This window comes from Primulina eburnea, chromosome 11 (genome assembly GCF_022965805.1).
Source record: "Primulina eburnea isolate SZY01 chromosome 11, ASM2296580v1, whole genome shotgun sequence".
Classification (NCBI taxonomy): domain Eukaryota; kingdom Viridiplantae; phylum Streptophyta; class Magnoliopsida; order Lamiales; family Gesneriaceae; genus Primulina; species Primulina eburnea.
This window is the reverse complement of record NC_133111.1, coordinates 5,344,651-5,364,241: the sequence shown is the minus strand read 5'-3', so window position 1 is coordinate 5,364,241 and position 19,591 is coordinate 5,344,651. Positions and strand designations below refer to the sequence as shown.

Genomic DNA, 19,591 nt, shown 5'->3' with positions numbered 1-19,591 from the left:
ATTTTGTTCTATATATTATGTTCATTACAATTTATTATATAACATAAAATCAACTATTTGAATTTTAATTTAAGAAACAATTTTGAAAGTACGTCTAATATGATAAGAAATTAAGCTCAGATAAATAACAAAATGATTCAAATTGTTTTTTAGAAAAGCAATTTTTTTTAATTTTTATAATATAATTGATATTACGTGCAACACACGTGCATCATGCTAGTTTTATAAATACATTGACTTGACGAATGCATTGAGCTTAAAAACCCTTCACTTGCATAGCTTTTGCCTACAAAACATTCAATATTTGAACAAAGTGACCTTATTTGACTCAAATGCTATGGGGAACCAAATTCTTCCGGATACCTGGCAAATATAATATCTTTTTCAAAGTCAAATAATTTTCCCAAGCCATCTTCAGAATTACTCTGCCTTGTCTTTTGATTTATGAGGTTGTATTCCCTGTGAACAACTTCTCCCCATTCCTCAATGCTGACAAACACGTCTTTGTCCGACCGCGCGTATAGGATGACACTAGTGTTGATCCACTTTTCTTTCGGGTTTGAACTCATTAGGTTCACAGCCAAAATCATGGAACAAAGATTGATATCCAACATATCAATGGAGATGTCATTAACATTGTTCATCTCTTTATTCTTTCTTGGCTGCTTATATTACACCATCAAAATTGAAGTATTTTCTATTGAATGTTTTCTTGGAAATGTCTCCCTTGGAACCCAAATTAATCCATTTGTCAATTTTCCTTTTCATTTTTTAGCTTCGACTAGAGAACATTAGTTTTTTTCCGCAATAGGAAGAATTAAATATCTTTATAAATATTTATTGTCTTCCTCAATATGAAGTTTAACAACAAGTTCCTCAACATTCATTTCATTCCTCTTGTATTTCGAATAATTTTTAAAATCTTTCCAATCTACTAGCAACTTCTCGATTATAACAGTTACCTGGAAGGATTCACTTGGTATCATCATCTCACTGTGAATCTCATGTAGAATTACCTGGACTTCTTGCACTTGGCTTATAACTGTACTATAAACTTTTTGGGATCGATACCTATCAGTTTCTGGTCAAAAGATACCAAAAACTTTTAAACCGTTTCAATAGTTCTACACACATTGTACAGTGAATCGACTAATCCATTCATCGTATAGTTGTGACAGAGGAAATCCTAATGATTTCATGCCTCTACCGTACTAGTTGGCTTCCACATTTCTTTCACTCCCCTCGAGTTTGAGAGCATCCTCTGTCAGGACCAAAGTGGTAAAATAAAACAGCAACTTCTATGGACGGACATCTCTTGAAGTTCAACTTCTACAGTTTTTCCCCACAAATTGTTAGAATCGGAATCTATTTTTGAATCACCAAGCCATAGTTAATATTTTATCTCAACTGATGGGAATTTTTTTTAAGTTTGTTAGAAATATTGTTGTATATAATAACAATAATAATAAATCACAATTGAGATAAAGTAGAATTTCAATTAAACAACATAATAAATAATTGTATACTAATTAACTTATTGGATAAGTTTAGCAATTGCATTTGTAGGTGCATCCAAAATATTTAAACTCAAACATAGATTGAGTGTTAAACTAATAGAATAATAATTCTTACAGAATATCAGTGTATATTTAATAAAGGTGGAAATTCAGCTAAATACTAATGATCAATTGGGTGATATGGACCTACACTTTAGTCAACAAAAATATATACTCGAAGCAAAATAAATTATCAATACCGAGGTCTGTCAAACTTACATTTTCCTTAAAACATATTCGATTTCTCACATTGGTGCTTTGAAAATCAATGAGCATTCGCTTCTCCATATACAACGGTTCAAAACCAGTAACACTTGAGCACAAATTTTTTGCTTCAGGTAAACCAAAAACATATCCGAATGTTATTACATTGAACAAGAAAAATAGGTGCAGATAACAACATAGCAAACTTTGAGATAATGTAAGTGAATTGGTTAGAACTTAGAAAATCAAGTATGGCAATTGCTAAAATGGACTCATATACATACATAAATACATACATACATACATACATACATACATATATATATATATATATATATATATATATATATATATATATATATATATATATATATATATATATATACAAATTCGTTCTATTTATTCCTTTAGTTCACGATTTAAATGGTACATATATCATTAATATTAGCGATTCGGGACACGTATTACGTGTAATATATATCATATAACATTGTCAGAACTTTAAACTAAAATTTGTAAAATAGGACAATATATTATCGTCTGGTTGGGAAACTTATCTACCTCTCAGAAATTCAAGCAGACATTATATTTGCAGTGAATCTAGTCATTTAAATATATGCAATCACCTTGTCTAGGTCATCTGGATGCTGTATATAGAATCCTTAGACACTTGAAACAAAATACAAGGAGAGGATTGTTCTTCGCAAAAAATAACGACCGAAAAGTTAGGACATTTACAAATGTCGATTGGACTGATTCAATTTCTGATATAAAGTCAACATCAAAATAATGTACTGTTGTATGAGAAATCGTTACATGAAGAAGCAAGAATCAATTGAGAACTTGAAGACAATGACAGTAGAAATTACAGATATACTAAAATGTTGGGACCAAATTTGGAAGAAAAATTTTGTGTCGCACAAATACAGTTGATCTAATGTGTTCATCTATTATATAATAGTGTGTATATCTATCTATCTATCTATCTATTATACAATAGTATTAGGGATTAATTAATTATTAGTAGTAGTTGAATGAAAGTTTTTTTAATTAATTTTTGGGGGACAAAAATACAATCGGCTTCAAAAAGATAATAATAAAAAAATAATTAATGATAATAAAGCCAACTGCATGGTGGCCGACGTTGAAATTGTACCCACTTAACAAGCGCACCCTACACCACTAAGGCAAAAATTTGTGTGAGACGATCTCACGTGTCGAATTTTGTCAGACGGATCACTTATTTGGGTCATCCATGAAAAAATATTACTTTTTATGCTAAGAGTATTATTTTTTATTGTAAATATCGGTAAGGTTGACTCGTCTCACATATAAAGATTCGTGAGACCGTCTCATAAGAGACCTATTCTACCACCAAATGAATTCTTCACAATTAATATTTTTGTTTAGCTTGTGGATGAGAGGGTTGAAGTATAAAATATTATATTTATTAAAATAAAAATAAATATTTTTTAACTCCTATTACAATAAAATTTAAGTTAAGCACGATAAAATACAAAATCACATGTAACCAAAAATATACATTGCCCACTATACGAAATATTAATATGAACATCCCTTCATATTTTTACGGGAATATATTTCACATGTCGGGATCAGAATTTTAAAGAATTATTCAATTAATTAACATGTACTGTTTTAAAAAGCAAAAAGCTTTAGACGATAGGTGTGCGATCACCCTCTGCTTAGTGTTTATGTTTTTTTTTTTATCTCTGATTTTCCTTCTTGTTCATCTATTTTTTCGACACTTGTTTTGTATCAGATTCAAACTCGAATACATGACATCTTCCTCCTCTTCAGTTTTCATTCTATATATGCATATTTTTTTTCGTGAAGTTCTCTTACATCTTCAACATTTCAACAATCAATCCTTGTGATATAGTTGCTTCATTTAGGGGTGATCGTATCGTATGGTACCGTACCGAAAAATGTATATTGTATATCGTACCGAAATTTATGATATTAAAAATATTTATATCGATATTGTACCAAAAATTTCGGTATACCTATACCGAAATTTTCGATATGTATAACTAGCATATCGATTATACCGAAATATCACGGTATGTCGAAATTTTGGTACAGTATCGGTATATACTGTTTATACCGAAAATTACCTTATATATTTTTTTAAAAAAATAAATTTATTATTTTAAAATATGATATATATTTTTAATTTATATATATTATTTTGATATTTTGACATTTCAGTATATAACGAAAATTTTCAAATATTTGTACAAAAAATTTCAGTATCGATATCATACGTATCAAAAATTTCGATATTTTTCAACATGATAACCTCAATATACTGAAAATTCTATATTATTTTATCGTCCCTAGAGTCACGCCCTGAGACCGAGGTTAGTCAACATCAGCGTTATTCAACAATCGCATAATTGCTAAACAACAAGTCTCGTAGTACAGTATAAACCAAAACCAGTTTATATAATAAATACCATCAAATATAATCGTTTTTACAACGTAACCTCTAAAAATGATAAAAATGTGTGGAAACGTTTACAACTTGAATTAAAAACTCAAAAGAACATAAAATTAATTAATTTCTTCACACGTCCACTACTAGCCCCAAAACTGTTGTTTGATCCTTCTATCTCTATTTCTTCTTCTGACTTATCTAGTGAGGATAGAGTAAGGGATGAGTGATATGGTCGTCACTCAGTAAACGGGATCCATTCGAGCATATACATAACAAATACACATGAATTTCGAAAACCACATATCATGCATAACATGATTCTGATCATCATAACCATAAACATAATTTTGGCCAATGATATTTCTCTCATTTTCATGATTTACTGATAGCAGTACCTATTTTTTATTTCTTTAAAAGGGTGAGACCGTATAATGGTTATAATCTTACCGTGTAAGGGACATAAGCATATCATGCATTTTGGAATTCTCACCCATATCTTGTTGAATCATCACAATGCCAAAACATAAAAACATACGATAATCGTATCAAGAAGAGGGTAGTAGAAGAATTTTACTCGACCGTAATTTTCGAAAATAAATAATTCATAAACAAAATTATACTTTTAAAACAAGCCCACTTACCTTAGACTTGGAAGAAAACGTGAACAATTCGAAAATCATAGAAGATTCACGCAACCGACAAATCAGTCGTTTTGAAAAATTCTTTCCTTATTAAACCATTGGATCGGGCTTAAACTTTTATAGTACGTCAAAAAAATAATGAACGGTGGAGATCGGATTTGGAAGTGGTTTTAACCTGCTTATGGAGGAAAAACCGTAGACATGTTGTTCCGGCCTAGAATCTGAGCAGTTTTCTTGCAAAGGCTAAATATGAAAAACTAATCGTTAAATTTGACCGAATTTTGACGAAAGCATATTTTAAATGGTAGAATTCTGATTCCAAGCATCGAGCGAAGGAAACAATTTTCCGAACTTGGACATAACTTTGATAACTGCAGAAGAATATTTGTAGAGAAATTTCGAAAATATGGAGAGAAAACTCGCAAATTTGATGTATAAATTTTGAATTGGAGCTTCTCTTATTTATATAAAGTTGGCTGCTATCCAGATCATGCATTATCTTCTCGTTTAAACTTTTGAATTAAATTTTGAATATATTGAAATTTGCGAGTTTTACACCTAGCTTCACTAGCATGTAGCAAATCCACTCATTTTTTAAATTTTTTTTTTATTATGTTACATGTATATCAATATTTATATATCAATTTATACAACAAAAATAATTAAATTCAAAAATTCAATTTGTCAAAATCTCACGATACATAATATATTCATTGTAAATAACGCCGTAACCCATAACGATATATTGGTTGTACATTTAGACAACATCTTTTAGAATATTGATTACATAAATAAAAAAAAAACATGAAAAGTAACATTACCGATAAAATCCAATATAACAACCTAAGCGGCACTTTTTAAAACACAAATTAAATGATAGAAATATGAAAGTATAGATAAAATCCAATATGTCCATTCTCTGTTGTCACCATTTGAATTTGAATCAAATATAACTATAATTTTTTTAAAACAAACAAACAAACAAGTCTAATATTTAGTTTGGCAGCCCGAAACCTTCCATTCTGATCCTCAATAAGGCAAAAATTTGTGTGAGACAGTCTCACGGATCGTATTTGTGAGATGAATCTATTATTTGGGTCATGCATGAAAAAATATTACTTTTTATGCTAAAAATATTACTTTTTATTGTGAATATCGGTAAGGTTGATTCGTCTCACATATTAAGATCTGTGAGATGGCCTCACATGAGACTCACTCTCTCAATAATTAGTCTTCCTAATTAAATTATTTATGCATCAAACAAGCAATACAACTAACTTCACCAAATTCACAAAGATTTTGAATTAATTCTAAGTATCAAAATTTGACCCTCTCAATTAGGTTGGGTGGGTTTACTTGCTCTATCCTAAACGAATCATCAAATTATATTAATAATTTTTAATATAAAAACTTCAAACATAAAAAATTCGGATAGTTTAGAATATACGAAGATTATACAAACACTCATTTTTTGCAAAATGATCTTCAAACATATAAAAAATACGAAAACTGAACAAAAGGTAAAAAAACTTTAAAATCCTAAACGAATCATCAAATTATATTAATAATTTTTAATAAAAAAAACTTCAAACATAAAAAATTCGGGATAGTTTAGAATATACGAAGACTATACAAACACTCATTTTTTTGTAAAATGATCTTCAAACAATAAAAAATACGAAAATTGAACAAAAGTAAAAAAATTTAAAATTTCTTTTCAAATTCATGGTCAAACAAAAGTCGTTTAGTTAAATAATTTTATTTTTATTTTTGCCATATTTAATTTTAATTTTTTAAATAAATTGGATACCTTTAAGTTGTGTATATGATGGCATTAATATTAATCTAATCATCAGCAATATTAAACTTAAGGTAAAAACTTGTGTTAGACGGTCTCACGGATCTTATTTGTGAGACAGATCTCTTATTTGGGTCACCCATGAAAAAGTATCACTTTTTATGCTAAGAGTATTATTTTTTATTGTGAATATGGGTAGAGTTGACCCGTCTCACAGATTATGATCCGTGAGACGGTCTCACATAAGACTCACTCTAAACTTAAACCCCCTTAAGCTCTGGTGCCTTCTCATATCTGCAAATTCGTTGTACAGAGAATCCTCACTTTTTTAGTTTTCTCCGCTTTGTACGTGGCGACATATTTGTCCAGCCTTTTTCTTGTTTTTCACACACAGAAACACGCAGTTATACTCACCAAATTATCTGTATCTACACTTCTCTTGAGATAATAGTTACTCTTACATTTAGTGTTCGTTCAGTCCAGAAACAATATGAGGAATACTTGAATGGAAACGTGGGATATCTCTTGAGATGTGTTTTCATCTGGGATTTGATCACTTTCTGTTTTTTAATTGGTTACAATAGTTTAATAGTCGAATCTGTGGGTTGAAGGTACGTGTTTCCTGTTCTTTTTCTTTTTTTCCTTGTTCCGTATGTATTTCTTGAAACCTTGTGTGTGATTAATGACTCAGGAGTTCATTTAAAGGTCATAAGATCAGGAAACGAAACGGTTCTTTAATGGCAAAGTTGTGGGGATTTAATTTAATTTAATTATTACTTTATTTGAAATAAAATAAACAAGTATTGTCACCCTTAAAAATTGATTCTTGAAACCGTGTGTGTGATAAATGACTTGGGAGTTCTTTTATTTAAAAATTTAAAGATTATAAGATCAGGAAATGAAACGCTTCTTTAATGGCAAAGCTGTGACGATTTCATTTAATTCAATTTCAAAGAAAAATAAAATAAACAAGAATTGTCAACCCCTTGAAAGTTGATTAAAAATGCTCCCTGGTTCTAGTTTTCTCGTTTAATTCTCGTAGATGTAGACTATCTTCTTCATAATATCTGAACTTGTTAGTTTCTTTGAAATTTGAAATTTATTTATTTTATTATTATTTTATTCGGGTTCTGGATTTGGGGTGATGGTGAAAAATGGTGTGCAATTTGCTTACTTTAAATCATTCATGAACATCCTGTGCGCTGCCTGTGAAATCTAGTACTTATTTTGTGCATCATTGGTCCGTGTGAACACATACGTGAAGAAAACGAAGTGGCTCTTGGAGCTCCTCACAAGACCTGCATGTCACAATTTCAAGTCCCATTTGATCAAAAGTTTTGAATTGCATTTCGAAAAAAGTATGGAGTTTGCGTGATAGGACGAAAATGATGTTTCAAGTTGATTTTTTGCAATTCCAAAATTTTCCTGGGTATCTGAACTAGGATGGATTGGAATAGTGATGTTGAAGCCTTTAATGTGTCCCTAATAACTATTATCATATATCCATATGAATTTGAGCCAATATATGGTTAGAAATAAAAATGCGATTTTGTTAGAATTCAGTGGCCTCTGGATGTCTTTTTCCTGAGTTGAATGCAACTGGTTGGCATGATATATATCTGATGTACTTCCACTAATTTCAGTTATGTTGAGATAAAATCCATAGTTTACTATGAAGGCATCCGAGCTACGGAGACGGCTATCGAAGAAATGGTATTTCTTGTTTGGCATGGTAGTAACCTGAATTGATTTTTGTTTTTAATTCAAAATTCTGATAAACTAAGGGCTCTGAATTTATATCTGGCGTTTTTTAAATTTTGAGCAACTTAATATTTGCGCCCTTTGTGAGATCAGTATCATCTGTTGAAATAATAACCATTTACTAAATGGAACTGCAGCGAGTGAGTGGCACGAAGATGAAACAGCTACCATTCCTTGGAGCTTTCTGTTTAGTAATGCTGTTCTTACTCTATAGGACCACAAATTATCAGTATCAACACATGCAGGTGTGTTGGTGTTGTTTTCTTGTTTTTAGTTGTCATGTATGAATTTGAATCATAGTGAGTACTATAAATAGAAAATTTGACTGAAATTTTTATGGGAAGTCTCTGTCCAAATAGCTGCTTACTACTATTGTTTTTGTCAGATGGAGTCAAAATTACATCCTTTTTCTACGTTAAAGGTGATTATCCACACTTATAATTTTATCATTCTTTGCTAAGGCATTTGTCACCGTTGCCACACTGAGGTAGTGTTGATACTTTGATGTAGGACATTGATGTGGTCACCAAAAGTTTGAATAATTTGCCTCGCGGCATCATTGAATCAAGGTCAGACCTAGAGTTAAAGCCTCTATGGAGAAAAAGCAGTTCCAAATCTAAGGTTAATGTAGCATGGATTTCTGTTTCATCTCTAGGCCAATTTTGTTCTTTGCTTGGGGATCTATTATTTGATGGCCATGTTTTGATTCAGCTGATATTTGATTGCCTTTGAAACGAAGTTTGACACACCCAGTGGTTCTAAAAAGGTGATATAAACTCTAACGAGCACGTCCCTCTTAATCTTCAGGTAAATTTCACAAACTATCGCAATTTACTGGCAATGGCAGTGGGAGTCAGACAGAAACAAAACGTCGATACAATTGTCCAGAAGGTACTAGTACAATGCTAAATGAATGTTTTATATTTAATAAATTTAGTAACTTACTGCTCTATGATTTTACTTCTTTTGTTGCCTCTTCTATTTTGAATTCAGTTTCTTTCGAAGAATTTTACAATTATTTTGTTCCATTATGATGGCAACTTGGACGGGTGGTGGGATCTGGAATGGAGTAGAAAAGCTATACATATAGTTGCTCGTAATCAAACAAAATGGTAATTCTTTCCATTTGCTGTTCTGAATGGAAATTCTTCATAGCATTTAAGTACATGATTCAAGAAGGATATTGTCGTGGCCTATGGATTTGCCATCATATCAGGGATTGTATGTTAAAAGTCCCAGTTAAGTAAACAAAAATTGAATTGAATACAAGGATAGATTGAGTTGGATGTCTATAAAGATTTCATCACTAAGTTGTCTCTGGACTGACAATGTCACATTTTGTTTTATTGGTGCCAATAGTTTCTTTACTACATCTTAATCGAATTTTGTTATGTTATATTAATATCGGTGACTTTTGTACGGACAGGTGGTTTGCAAAACGCTTTTTACACCCAGATGTGGTCTTTATTTATGATTACATATTTCTCTGGGATGAAGATTTGGGAGTAGAGAATTTTGACCCTGGAAGGTAGATGCATCACAAGTTTAACTATTTATTTTATTATTTTGTCAAAAATTTTGAATTAAAAATTTTTCCTTTCAGTTAAAGCTCCCAACATGTGAATAATCTATTTTTTCAGCAGTTAAGGTTGCCAGATGGCATATGTACTACTTCTCCCTGCAGTTAAAACTTTCAATCATAAACGTTCATTCTGAAACTATCGATAATAAATTGAAAGTACAATGTCTCTGTCAAAATGAGAACTGTACTAACTAAAGATATTAGCTATTCTTCTTTAATAAAAGCAAGTTGTGTACTTTTCCTTTTGAACCAGCATGATGTTTATCACATGCACCATCTTCCATCTTGATGGTCATATCATAGTGTCTCAGTTTCAACTTCCAGATAAGGATGCTTTTTACATTTTTATTGATGCTTAAATCTCACAGTAGTATTCTTTTTCCCCTTTATTATTTAACCTTCTTCCATTAGGTACCTGGAAATTGTGAAATTCGTAGGACTGGAGATATCGCAGCCAGCTTTGGACCCAAATTCTACCGGCATACATCATAGGATTACAATAAGGAAAATGATGAAAAAATTTCACCGGTGAGTTTTGTTCAGTATTTATGTGATTTGGCATCTGACAGTAGATCTTTTAATATTTATGTATTTCAATATGGCAGAAGAATATATGTTGATCGAGGCAGTCGCAAGTGTTCAGATGATAGTGAGGGGCCGCCTTGTACTGGGTAAGCAACATCTTTTTGTGAGTAATCCTCAATAGAATTAATTTTTATTTAGCCATCATGATTACTCTCCAGTATCAATGCTCCACAAAAAAATCATCAATATAATATGGGCAAAACATGTAACTTGAACAAAAAAATACCATCAGAAAAGGCAGAGCTGTTGCAGATCTTAGTTGTATGCTAATAGTCTCAAATTTTCAGATTTGTTGAAGGAATGGCTCCTGTGTTTTCGAGAACAGCGTGGCATTGTGCCTGGCATTTGATACAGGTTCTTTTTTATGCTTTTCTCTGAAACAATTGTACAAAATTCTGTAATTTCTTATATTTCCTTCAATATGCATAGCTAAAGGCAAAAAAGAAAAGAGAACCAAATCAATGGGTGGATTTATTGATTTTTTATTGATAAAAAAAGCTAAGGTTTGGTTATTTACGATCTTGTGGTAGCCTGCTGTTTCTCATGATTGCAGTCCCTCTTATGAAGTCTTGCATTGCATTATTGAATGGATATTGTAATTGCATATACTATTCGAGTTTCCATCATACAAAGATGTGATATTTCTGTTGCATTTCCATAATCTGAGGCTGAGTTTTCACTTGGTGCCAGAATGATCTTGTTCATGGATGGGGGATTGACATGAAACTTGGTTATTGTGCCCAGGTAAAACTTCTTTCTGCTTCTTCCATAGATTCTCTTATACGTTTATCCATACAACAGAACTCTTTTTTCATGTTCTATTGGGCGGCAACATGCTATGTTTTAGAATATTTGGGCTGCGTTATTACCATTTTTTTGGTACAATGATTGGTGCTCGATTGTGTACTTGATATCAATTCTAATGTCATATGTTCAATTATAATTTTTGATTCGGACCAACTTTTAGGGGGATTGTAGGTTGGCATCAATTGTCCCCACTATTCTTTGGTTGCTATGTGGTTTAGTTATCAAAACGTAGACTTGTGGTGGTGTATAATTAAATCATTTAAATTGCACCTTGACCACCATCAAGTTGTTGCTATGGTGGCACTCTCTCGATCCTAAATTTGAACAAAGAAAGCAAGTTAGAACAACATAAACCACATTCTCGGGAATCATTTTCGTGCAATTGTGCTAGTAATTTATATTTGATACTGGACATGCCATTTGAAATTATCTTAAAAATTGTTCGTCCGACTTTCTTTAACGTCTTTTATTGTATGACCTTGGATATATACAGGGAGATCGAACAAAGAAGGTGGGAATAGTAGATAGCGAATATATAGTTCATCAGAGTATACAAACATTAGGAGGAGTATCAGCCAGGAAGGTGATTTCTTTAAGCATCAGCTTTTCGAATTTATCATTCCTTTTTCCGTAATATTAGTTGCTTCATCTCCTTTTCCAGTCCTTCAAGTTCTTTTTTTTTTTTTTTTTGCATCTGTGCAGGTTTCCAATTCGGAAAAGAATAAAAAGGTATAGCTTCCAGTGCCTCTAATTCCTATTCTCTTCTTTTTCCACTCTTACTCCCCTCCCCCACCCGGATTTCTGTCATCCTCAGTACTAAGATGTTATTTGTTCTGTTTGTTTTTGTCACCCTGTCTTACATTCAGAGGCACGCTGTGGACGTTAGATCAGAGGTGAGATGCGCGAAACAATTCTACTTCTGCTATGACTTGTACTGATTTCTTGGAAAATTTGCTAGATTTTGTGAAAACTACACTATGATTCTTTGGAAAATAACATGTTTTGAATATAAAGTTATAGCTTCGAATTGGGGTCGTGCAGATTCGGAGGCAATCAACTATAGAACTTAAAAAATTTAAGGAGAGGTGGGAAGATGCTGTGAAGGAGGACAAGAAATGGGTGGATCCATTTGCTACCAGAAAATTCACTTAAAAATCAATGGTTTGACATAGGATTCCTCATGTGACCCAAGATTTAACTTGGAAACTAGATTCCCATTTGTCATGGTGGCCTACAATTAAGTTCAAGCCTCATATTTTTTGTATTTTGTTAGGCTAATGTAGAATAAATCCCACGTAATTAGTTTATTCTTTTAATGATCATCTTCGTTTTCATTGATTATTCTTCCACATTCATGTGGATTGTGCAATCCTGATTTTCGATTTATGTGTTTGTTTGGATTGGAAGGCCGATTTTTTTGATTATTTCTTTCGTTTTTCAGTGTGATCATCCAAAGTGGTACATGAACTTCTTGGGAAAAAAAAAACATTTTCATTTATTTTCAATATTAGTGAGCAACTAGGGGTTCAATCGATTTGAGTTTTAGTATCATGTTATTTGAGCTCGACCCGAAAAAAATTAGTATATTCGAGCTCGACTCGTTCGAATATTATTTTTCAATCTCGAACTCGACTCGAGAACATATAGAGTTACTCGAGCTTGATTTAAGCTCTATTTTATATATATATATATATATATATATATATATATATATATATATATATATATATATATATATATATTGAATATCGAGCTTGATTTAATATATAGAGTTATATCGACTAGCTCGCGATCTATTTAAATAGACAAATGTAAAATTCGAACTTGATTTTATTAGAGATTTGATCTATTCAAACTCGATGTGCAACTATCCGTTTTAATTTTGACTATTTTCATCTTTACAAAAATGTTTAGATTTTAAATTTTTTCATCTTTACAAAATAACCTTGAAATAACCATACACTTCAAAAATTCTCAAATGAGAAATATTTGGTTCTTTTCCAAAAGCAAGCTACAATAGAGAGTATTTATAATATACATTTAGTCTGATGCGAATTAATGCAGTAGCTTGTAAAATTATATGTCCTCATATAGAAATATGGAGTTTTGTTTCGATAATAATTGGTCTAGCAAACATTTGTAGACGTTTAATCAATGATTCAACTAATCTATTTGTGTACGTACATGAGCAACATGATGGTCAACATTGATTCTCATTTACATACAATAATCATTGAAAGTTTAGGAAGTAAATTCATCATCATTATCAAGTCTAATTTCCTTGTTATATAATCGAGAAATTGATTCCGCAATTTTATTATTTGAGCAAGTAATCTTGCAAATGCCACATTCCGAGTTAATAATAAACATACATGTGACTATATGCTGGAAGCATCGATCAATACCATAAAATATCTAAATTTTGCACATGATGGATGAATTGACCCACAAATATCACCCTGAATACGTTCAAGAAACATGAGTGATTTAGTTTGGATTTTAGCTTTCAATGAAACTTATTATTTTTTAAAGATCTTTCTGATCTTTCAGCGAAAGACCTTGTTTTTCAACTACATATATAAATGTCCGAAAATTCTTGTTTGAAAATTTGCGGAAAAATTAAAAATTTTCTCTTTAACTAATTAAAATGTCTTTTTAAATAAATAAATTGATAAAAAGATTCCATATTTAAATATTCGAAATAACAACGGAAGTAATTATTGTTTGCAAAATAGCAATTTAAAAATAATCCAACAAAAGATAAAATTGTTTTAGCATAAAAATGGTAAATGCTGAAAATGAGGTCCTCGGGTTCCACTACTGCTGACCCAAGATGGCTCACTGGTCCCCGCCCTCGATCCCGACCTCATCAGTACCTACAACAATCAAGTCTAGTGAGTCTAAAGACTCAGCATGCATATATCGTAAATAACAAGTAAGTAAATAAATAATAAGATTGCATGGAAGTAAAAATATCATGTCATGAGGCATAACGTGAAAATATATTATCATGAGCAATTATAATATGTGCATAACTGAACTGAAAATCATAAGTGAAATGTTTGCTCCTTGGAGCCCTGTAATGAAATAACTTGTAATAATTTTCTTGGTGAGATTATAGTCTACGCAAGTGATCCCTGAACTGAACTGAACTGAACTGACCGGTAACTGACGACCGGGTGAAGTAATGAGCGTCTGATCAGACTAATGCCACAGTATACTGGGTGGAACTGAACTGAACTGACCGGTAACTGGCGACCGGGTGAAGTAATGATAGTAAAGTGACCACAAGCAATATCGCATAGATCTCAAAATGAATATTTTGCACGTACTATAATTAAATAACATCATTAAATATCATGTGATAATTTTACTGATTGGGTTGGATCGCTCCCAGGCTCGCTGCGACTTAAATCTAACATGAAAAACTATGCAAATGATTTATTTGACCAAACTATGCAATTAAATCCCCAAAAATGAGACAATTACGCCCTAAAGACTTCGTATTTAATCATGACTTCGTACCAACCCGAACCAACACCGAACCATCATTTAGTCATGATTAAAATACGCATGAAATGATGAAATAATGCTCCTAAATTTACAGTACTCGAAATTTAGTGAATGGAGGCCAAAAACGTGCAACGCTCTTTCGAGAGTCATTTTGGCACACTGAACCGTAAATTCTCGTACGACCTCTAAGATGATCCGAATCACGAACGGCCAAAAACACAACCTTCCTAAATCGATGAGGCACTGTCCAGTCCAAGGCCATAGGCTAAAAGCCAACCAAGAACCTGGAACACGCCTCTGAACCGTAGCACGCTTGCTGTCAAAAATTACAGCAGCTGTGCCTTCGATTTATTGTGTCGTTTTCGATACTACCGGCTATTGGGGCTTGAACCACTGACCAGAGGCTCTTACCAATACCCTAAGGAATGATTGAACCATGGCTAAGGGCCCTAGGCCAGCCACAATTCGAACCACATCAGAAACAAACCTGAAACTCCCACCCGAGAAGCACCCTTGCGTGCGTGGGGTGAACTACTTCGTTTGCTATCCCTTGTCCTTCTAGTGGCCATTTGATTGACCATGGAATGATCTAGATATCAAGAGGTATTGTATGAACTATGGTTAAGGGCTAGAAGCCAACCAAGATTCACACAACACTCTAGAACTCAAAACTCAACTCACACAACTATCCAGAATTTTCAAAGATCGATGGGGCTGTTCTTGTTTATTTTTAAAAACCGATTGGGACGTGAACCAAAACATGAAAGGGGAATCTTGGTCACGTCCTAGACATGCCAAGGTGATGTTCTAACCATGGCTATAGCCCCTAGGGCAGCCAAGATCAGAAACATCCTCTTTGACAGCAAGCAATGAAAATCGAGACTCGAATGGCAAGCTTGGGGGAGTTGCTGTCAAACGTGGTACAAGGGGGGGGGGGGGGGGGGGGGGAAGGCTGCTACCAATGGACGTACCCCTTCTAACACACCCTTTGTCCATCCTAGATGCAGCCTAGAAAGCCTGGATGTGAGCCAACCCCTGGAACCATCAAAACCAGGTAGAAACGTGAAGTGCACAAGGAAGGCAAGAAAATTCTGTACATGCTTAGAAAATTGCTGTCATGTATTTCGGTTTTTATGGTTAAAAATCATGCACATGAGATGTTAAAAATCAGTATATGACTTGATTGAAGAGTGGATAAAAACATATACATGCCTTAGATTAGTTTGATACGAAAACAAATCGATATGAGGACGCGACCTGGAGGAGACGAAGTTCTTTTCTTTCTTTCTTGCAACTCGATTTTCTCTCTTAATTCCTCACGGTTTTCTCACGATTTTTACACTGAAGTTCCTCTGATTTTCTCTCAGATTTTCGGTGAAGAGGAGGGGGAGGGAATGATTAGATGAAAGATGGGAATTTGCAAGATAAAAGGAAGAATAAATCTTACTATCTATGAGTTTGTTAAGAGATTGATATCAAAAGATTTTTGGGGTGGATGAGGGTGCATTTGGTCGATTTTATGGTCTAGGATCAATGGAGGAATATTGTTTAATTAATTAATTGATGGTGATTAAAGTAGTGAGAACATCTACCTAGAAAAAGATTAAGAGAAAGATATAAGAAATGAATTGCCAACTAATAAAATCTTTCAAACTTAAAGGAGGGCCGATTTTTATCATAACAAAATGAGGTGGGATAATGCTTAATTAATAATTATCGGGGAATTAAAAAGGTGAGGGATTTATCTCAAAAAAATAGATAAGGAAAGAATCAAGTGAAGTGGTTGTCAAGTATTGTTAAATCAATTAAGGAGGGAAATGTTGCTAGATTAATATGGTAAAATTATTGCTTAAATATTAATTAGTGGTAAATAAAAGTTAGGAATTTATCTATCATGAAATGGATAGGGAAAGATATCAAATAAATGGGTTGATAACTATTTTTAAATTAATTAAAGGTGATGGCCGAAAATTTTGATAAAGGGGAGGGAAAATATTTCTTAAATATTGAATTTTAAATCTTTAGTGTTTTATCTACCCATTAAATATTTTAGTGAATTAAAAAATTGATTACTGAACTTTATTTACTACTTATCTCAAATTATTCAAATAATTCCTTAAACATTCTTTTACATTAAATTAACTTATTATTTATCTTAAATGAATTCTAGGAATGTTTTTTTAATATTAAATTCTATCTCAATACTCCAACTCCAGTCCGGCCTCACTTATTTAGCTGAAAAGGTAACAATTAAACCATTGCATAAAATAATTAAATTTAAAGAAAGGGATTTAAATACTCATGTAATTTAAATCATTTTAATTTAAATACTAGAATTATGCATGGTATATACATAATCAAATTTACGGGTTCTACAACATATTTCTTTCCTGATTTATATTTGTTAAGACACATATATTTCTCATTTCTTTCATTTATTGTCAGAGTATCATACTCATGATAATATATGTCATTAAAACTCAACAAATTTTTTTTGATTGTGGTGAATACAAATCATCATTTATCAGAAATTTTGTACCATTAAGTAACAAAAAATGTACTTTACCACAACCTTTAATCAAATCTAAATAAAATATTTTACATTTCTATTCCACCAATATATTGGTTATAATACATATAATAATTATATAATAAAACATTTTCATATGAGTACATGAAAAATAAAGTATTTTATATTTCTATTCTACTATATATTGATTATTGTCAGAGAAATCATTCAGAAAATATGCTGCATCAAAATGAGTTGAATCACTCAAACGGTCACTGTGTTCAGTGAAATTGGTTTTTTTTTTCCCTTTTAATTGATTCTTTATTGAGCTTACAAAGGTGCTCAGGGGCTCGAAAAATACGAGACCAATGACCTGAATTGACACATCTAAAATAGGGGTGTCAATCGGGTGGGTTGGGTCGGGTTTCGGGTCAACCCGCGAAATATTTTTTATATTTTTTCAACCCGAACCCAACCCGAAGCAACCCGAAAACCCTCAACCCGAACACGAACCCTTATAACCCGACTCAACCCGTCTAACCCGCTTAACTCGAATTTTATTAATTTTTTTTTAAATTTTTTAAAAAAAATTAATGAAAAAAATTCAAAAAAATAAAAAATAATAATAATATTTTAATTTACACACATAATAACAAAATTTTCGATTTAAATTTGAAAGTTTAATCGTAGAAAATTAAAAGTATATTTACTAAATCAAATAAAAAATTGTTAAAAAATAAAAATATGCAAAATAAATATTAAATGATGAAAATTTATCATATAAATATACAATAAATTTTGTTCAAACATACGATATATAAAAATATAGGTAATATTTTCAAAAAAAAAGTTCGCGGGTCAACCCGCGACCCAACGCGACCCAACCCGAAACCCGCCTAATATGACACTAACCCGAATCCACCCAACCCAAACCCAATCCGAACCAGAAAAACCCCAACCCGAACCTGATTTTTCGTGTTGGGTCGTGTCGGGTTGACGGATTGTGTCGCATTTTGACACCCCTAATCTAAAACAAGAACTTTCAAATCATTTTGGATAATTTTCATTAGCACTCATGTTCTCTACTTACAACATTTACTTCTGTAAATTTTGTTGATTCAGTGGTCGAGATTGATTATTTCTCATTAACAACTCGTTGTTCTTTTCCGTCACAAGAAGACATGCGATAAATTTAGAATTTCTCGCAAATCCACGCACTATATATTGTTGTATAGCTAAATTTGATACGTGAAAAGTGAAAATGTTTTTTCAAGCATTCTGATTTCGTAACTTCATGTCCACAAAATTTTAATTGCGAGATTATTCAATACATTGCCGAGTTGTAATAACTGACTTTCTTAAAATCTTGGAATATTAACGAATTACATTCATCACGGGCAGTCGGAATTATAACTTCTCTTATATGTTCAAATCTTTCCTTTAATCCTTTCTATAAATCCATATGATCTTTTTCAATGAGATATTCACATTTTAATCCTTCATCAAGATGTCGAAGCAAAATTATCCTAACTTTTGCTTTTTCTTGTGATGATGAGATATCATTTTTTAATGGTTTCATTTATACCAAATGATTCAAGGTGCATTTCTACATCGAGAGTCTATGACATGTAATTTTTACCCGTAATGTCGAGCGCAACGAATTCGACCTTTGCCAAATTTGATATGGTGGTACTAGAAAAATAACAATTCATTTTATTAATTAAGTTCTAAATCTATTAAGATGACAATACAAAGTAACAGATAAAAATAAAGAAAAAACACGAGACAGATATTCTTTGATAAAGACAAGATTAGTGCGTATAATAACCAAAATAATTATACAAAATAACCTTGAAAGAACCATCTTCTTCTTCGAAAATTGATGAAGAAGAATGTTGGGTGCAATAATTGTCCCTGCTTGGTAGAGCGATCGAACCGTGGTGCTTGAGTTGTTGTGCGGTTTAAAAGATTTGAGTTGCACCATTACCATTAGTTATAGCTATTGGTAAAGCGGTAAGCACTCGGTCCTACAATTGGTATAAGAGCCAAGGTCACGGGTTCGATTCCCATTGATTGCAAGGAGTGTAATTATTGGGAGGGAGATTGTTGGGTGCAATAATTGTCCCTGCTTGGTAGAGCGATCGAACCGTGATGCTTGAGTTGTTGTTCGGTTT

General features: G+C 32.2%; 1 protein-coding gene across 6 annotated transcripts; it reads left to right on the top strand.

Annotated features, from left to right (window-relative positions):
* The first annotated feature begins 6,926 nt into the window (after positions 1-6,926).
* On the top strand, positions 6,927-12,736 carry LOC140804756 (uncharacterized). 6 transcript variants are annotated; one of them, XM_073160875.1, is made up of 16 exons: positions 6,927-7,271; positions 8,304-8,373; positions 8,559-8,666; positions 8,807-8,842; positions 8,932-9,042; positions 9,229-9,312; positions 9,415-9,533; positions 9,848-9,949; positions 10,415-10,531; positions 10,609-10,674; positions 10,876-10,942; positions 11,279-11,332; positions 11,889-11,978; positions 12,098-12,124; positions 12,262-12,288; positions 12,437-12,736. In XM_073160875.1, exons 2-16 carry the CDS (start codon positions 8,371-8,373, stop codon positions 12,545-12,547), a joined length of 1,122 nt encoding a protein of 373 aa, XP_073016976.1. In that variant the 5' UTR covers positions 6,927-7,271; positions 8,304-8,370; the 3' UTR covers positions 12,548-12,736. The 6 variants fall into 6 exon arrangements, with proteins under 6 accessions (XP_073016976.1, XP_073016974.1, XP_073016972.1 ...); XM_073160873.1 differs by having other exon boundaries at positions 8,304-8,392; positions 10,612-10,674; XM_073160871.1 differs by having other exon boundaries at positions 8,304-8,392.
* Positions 12,737-19,591: the final 6,855 nt, after the last annotated feature.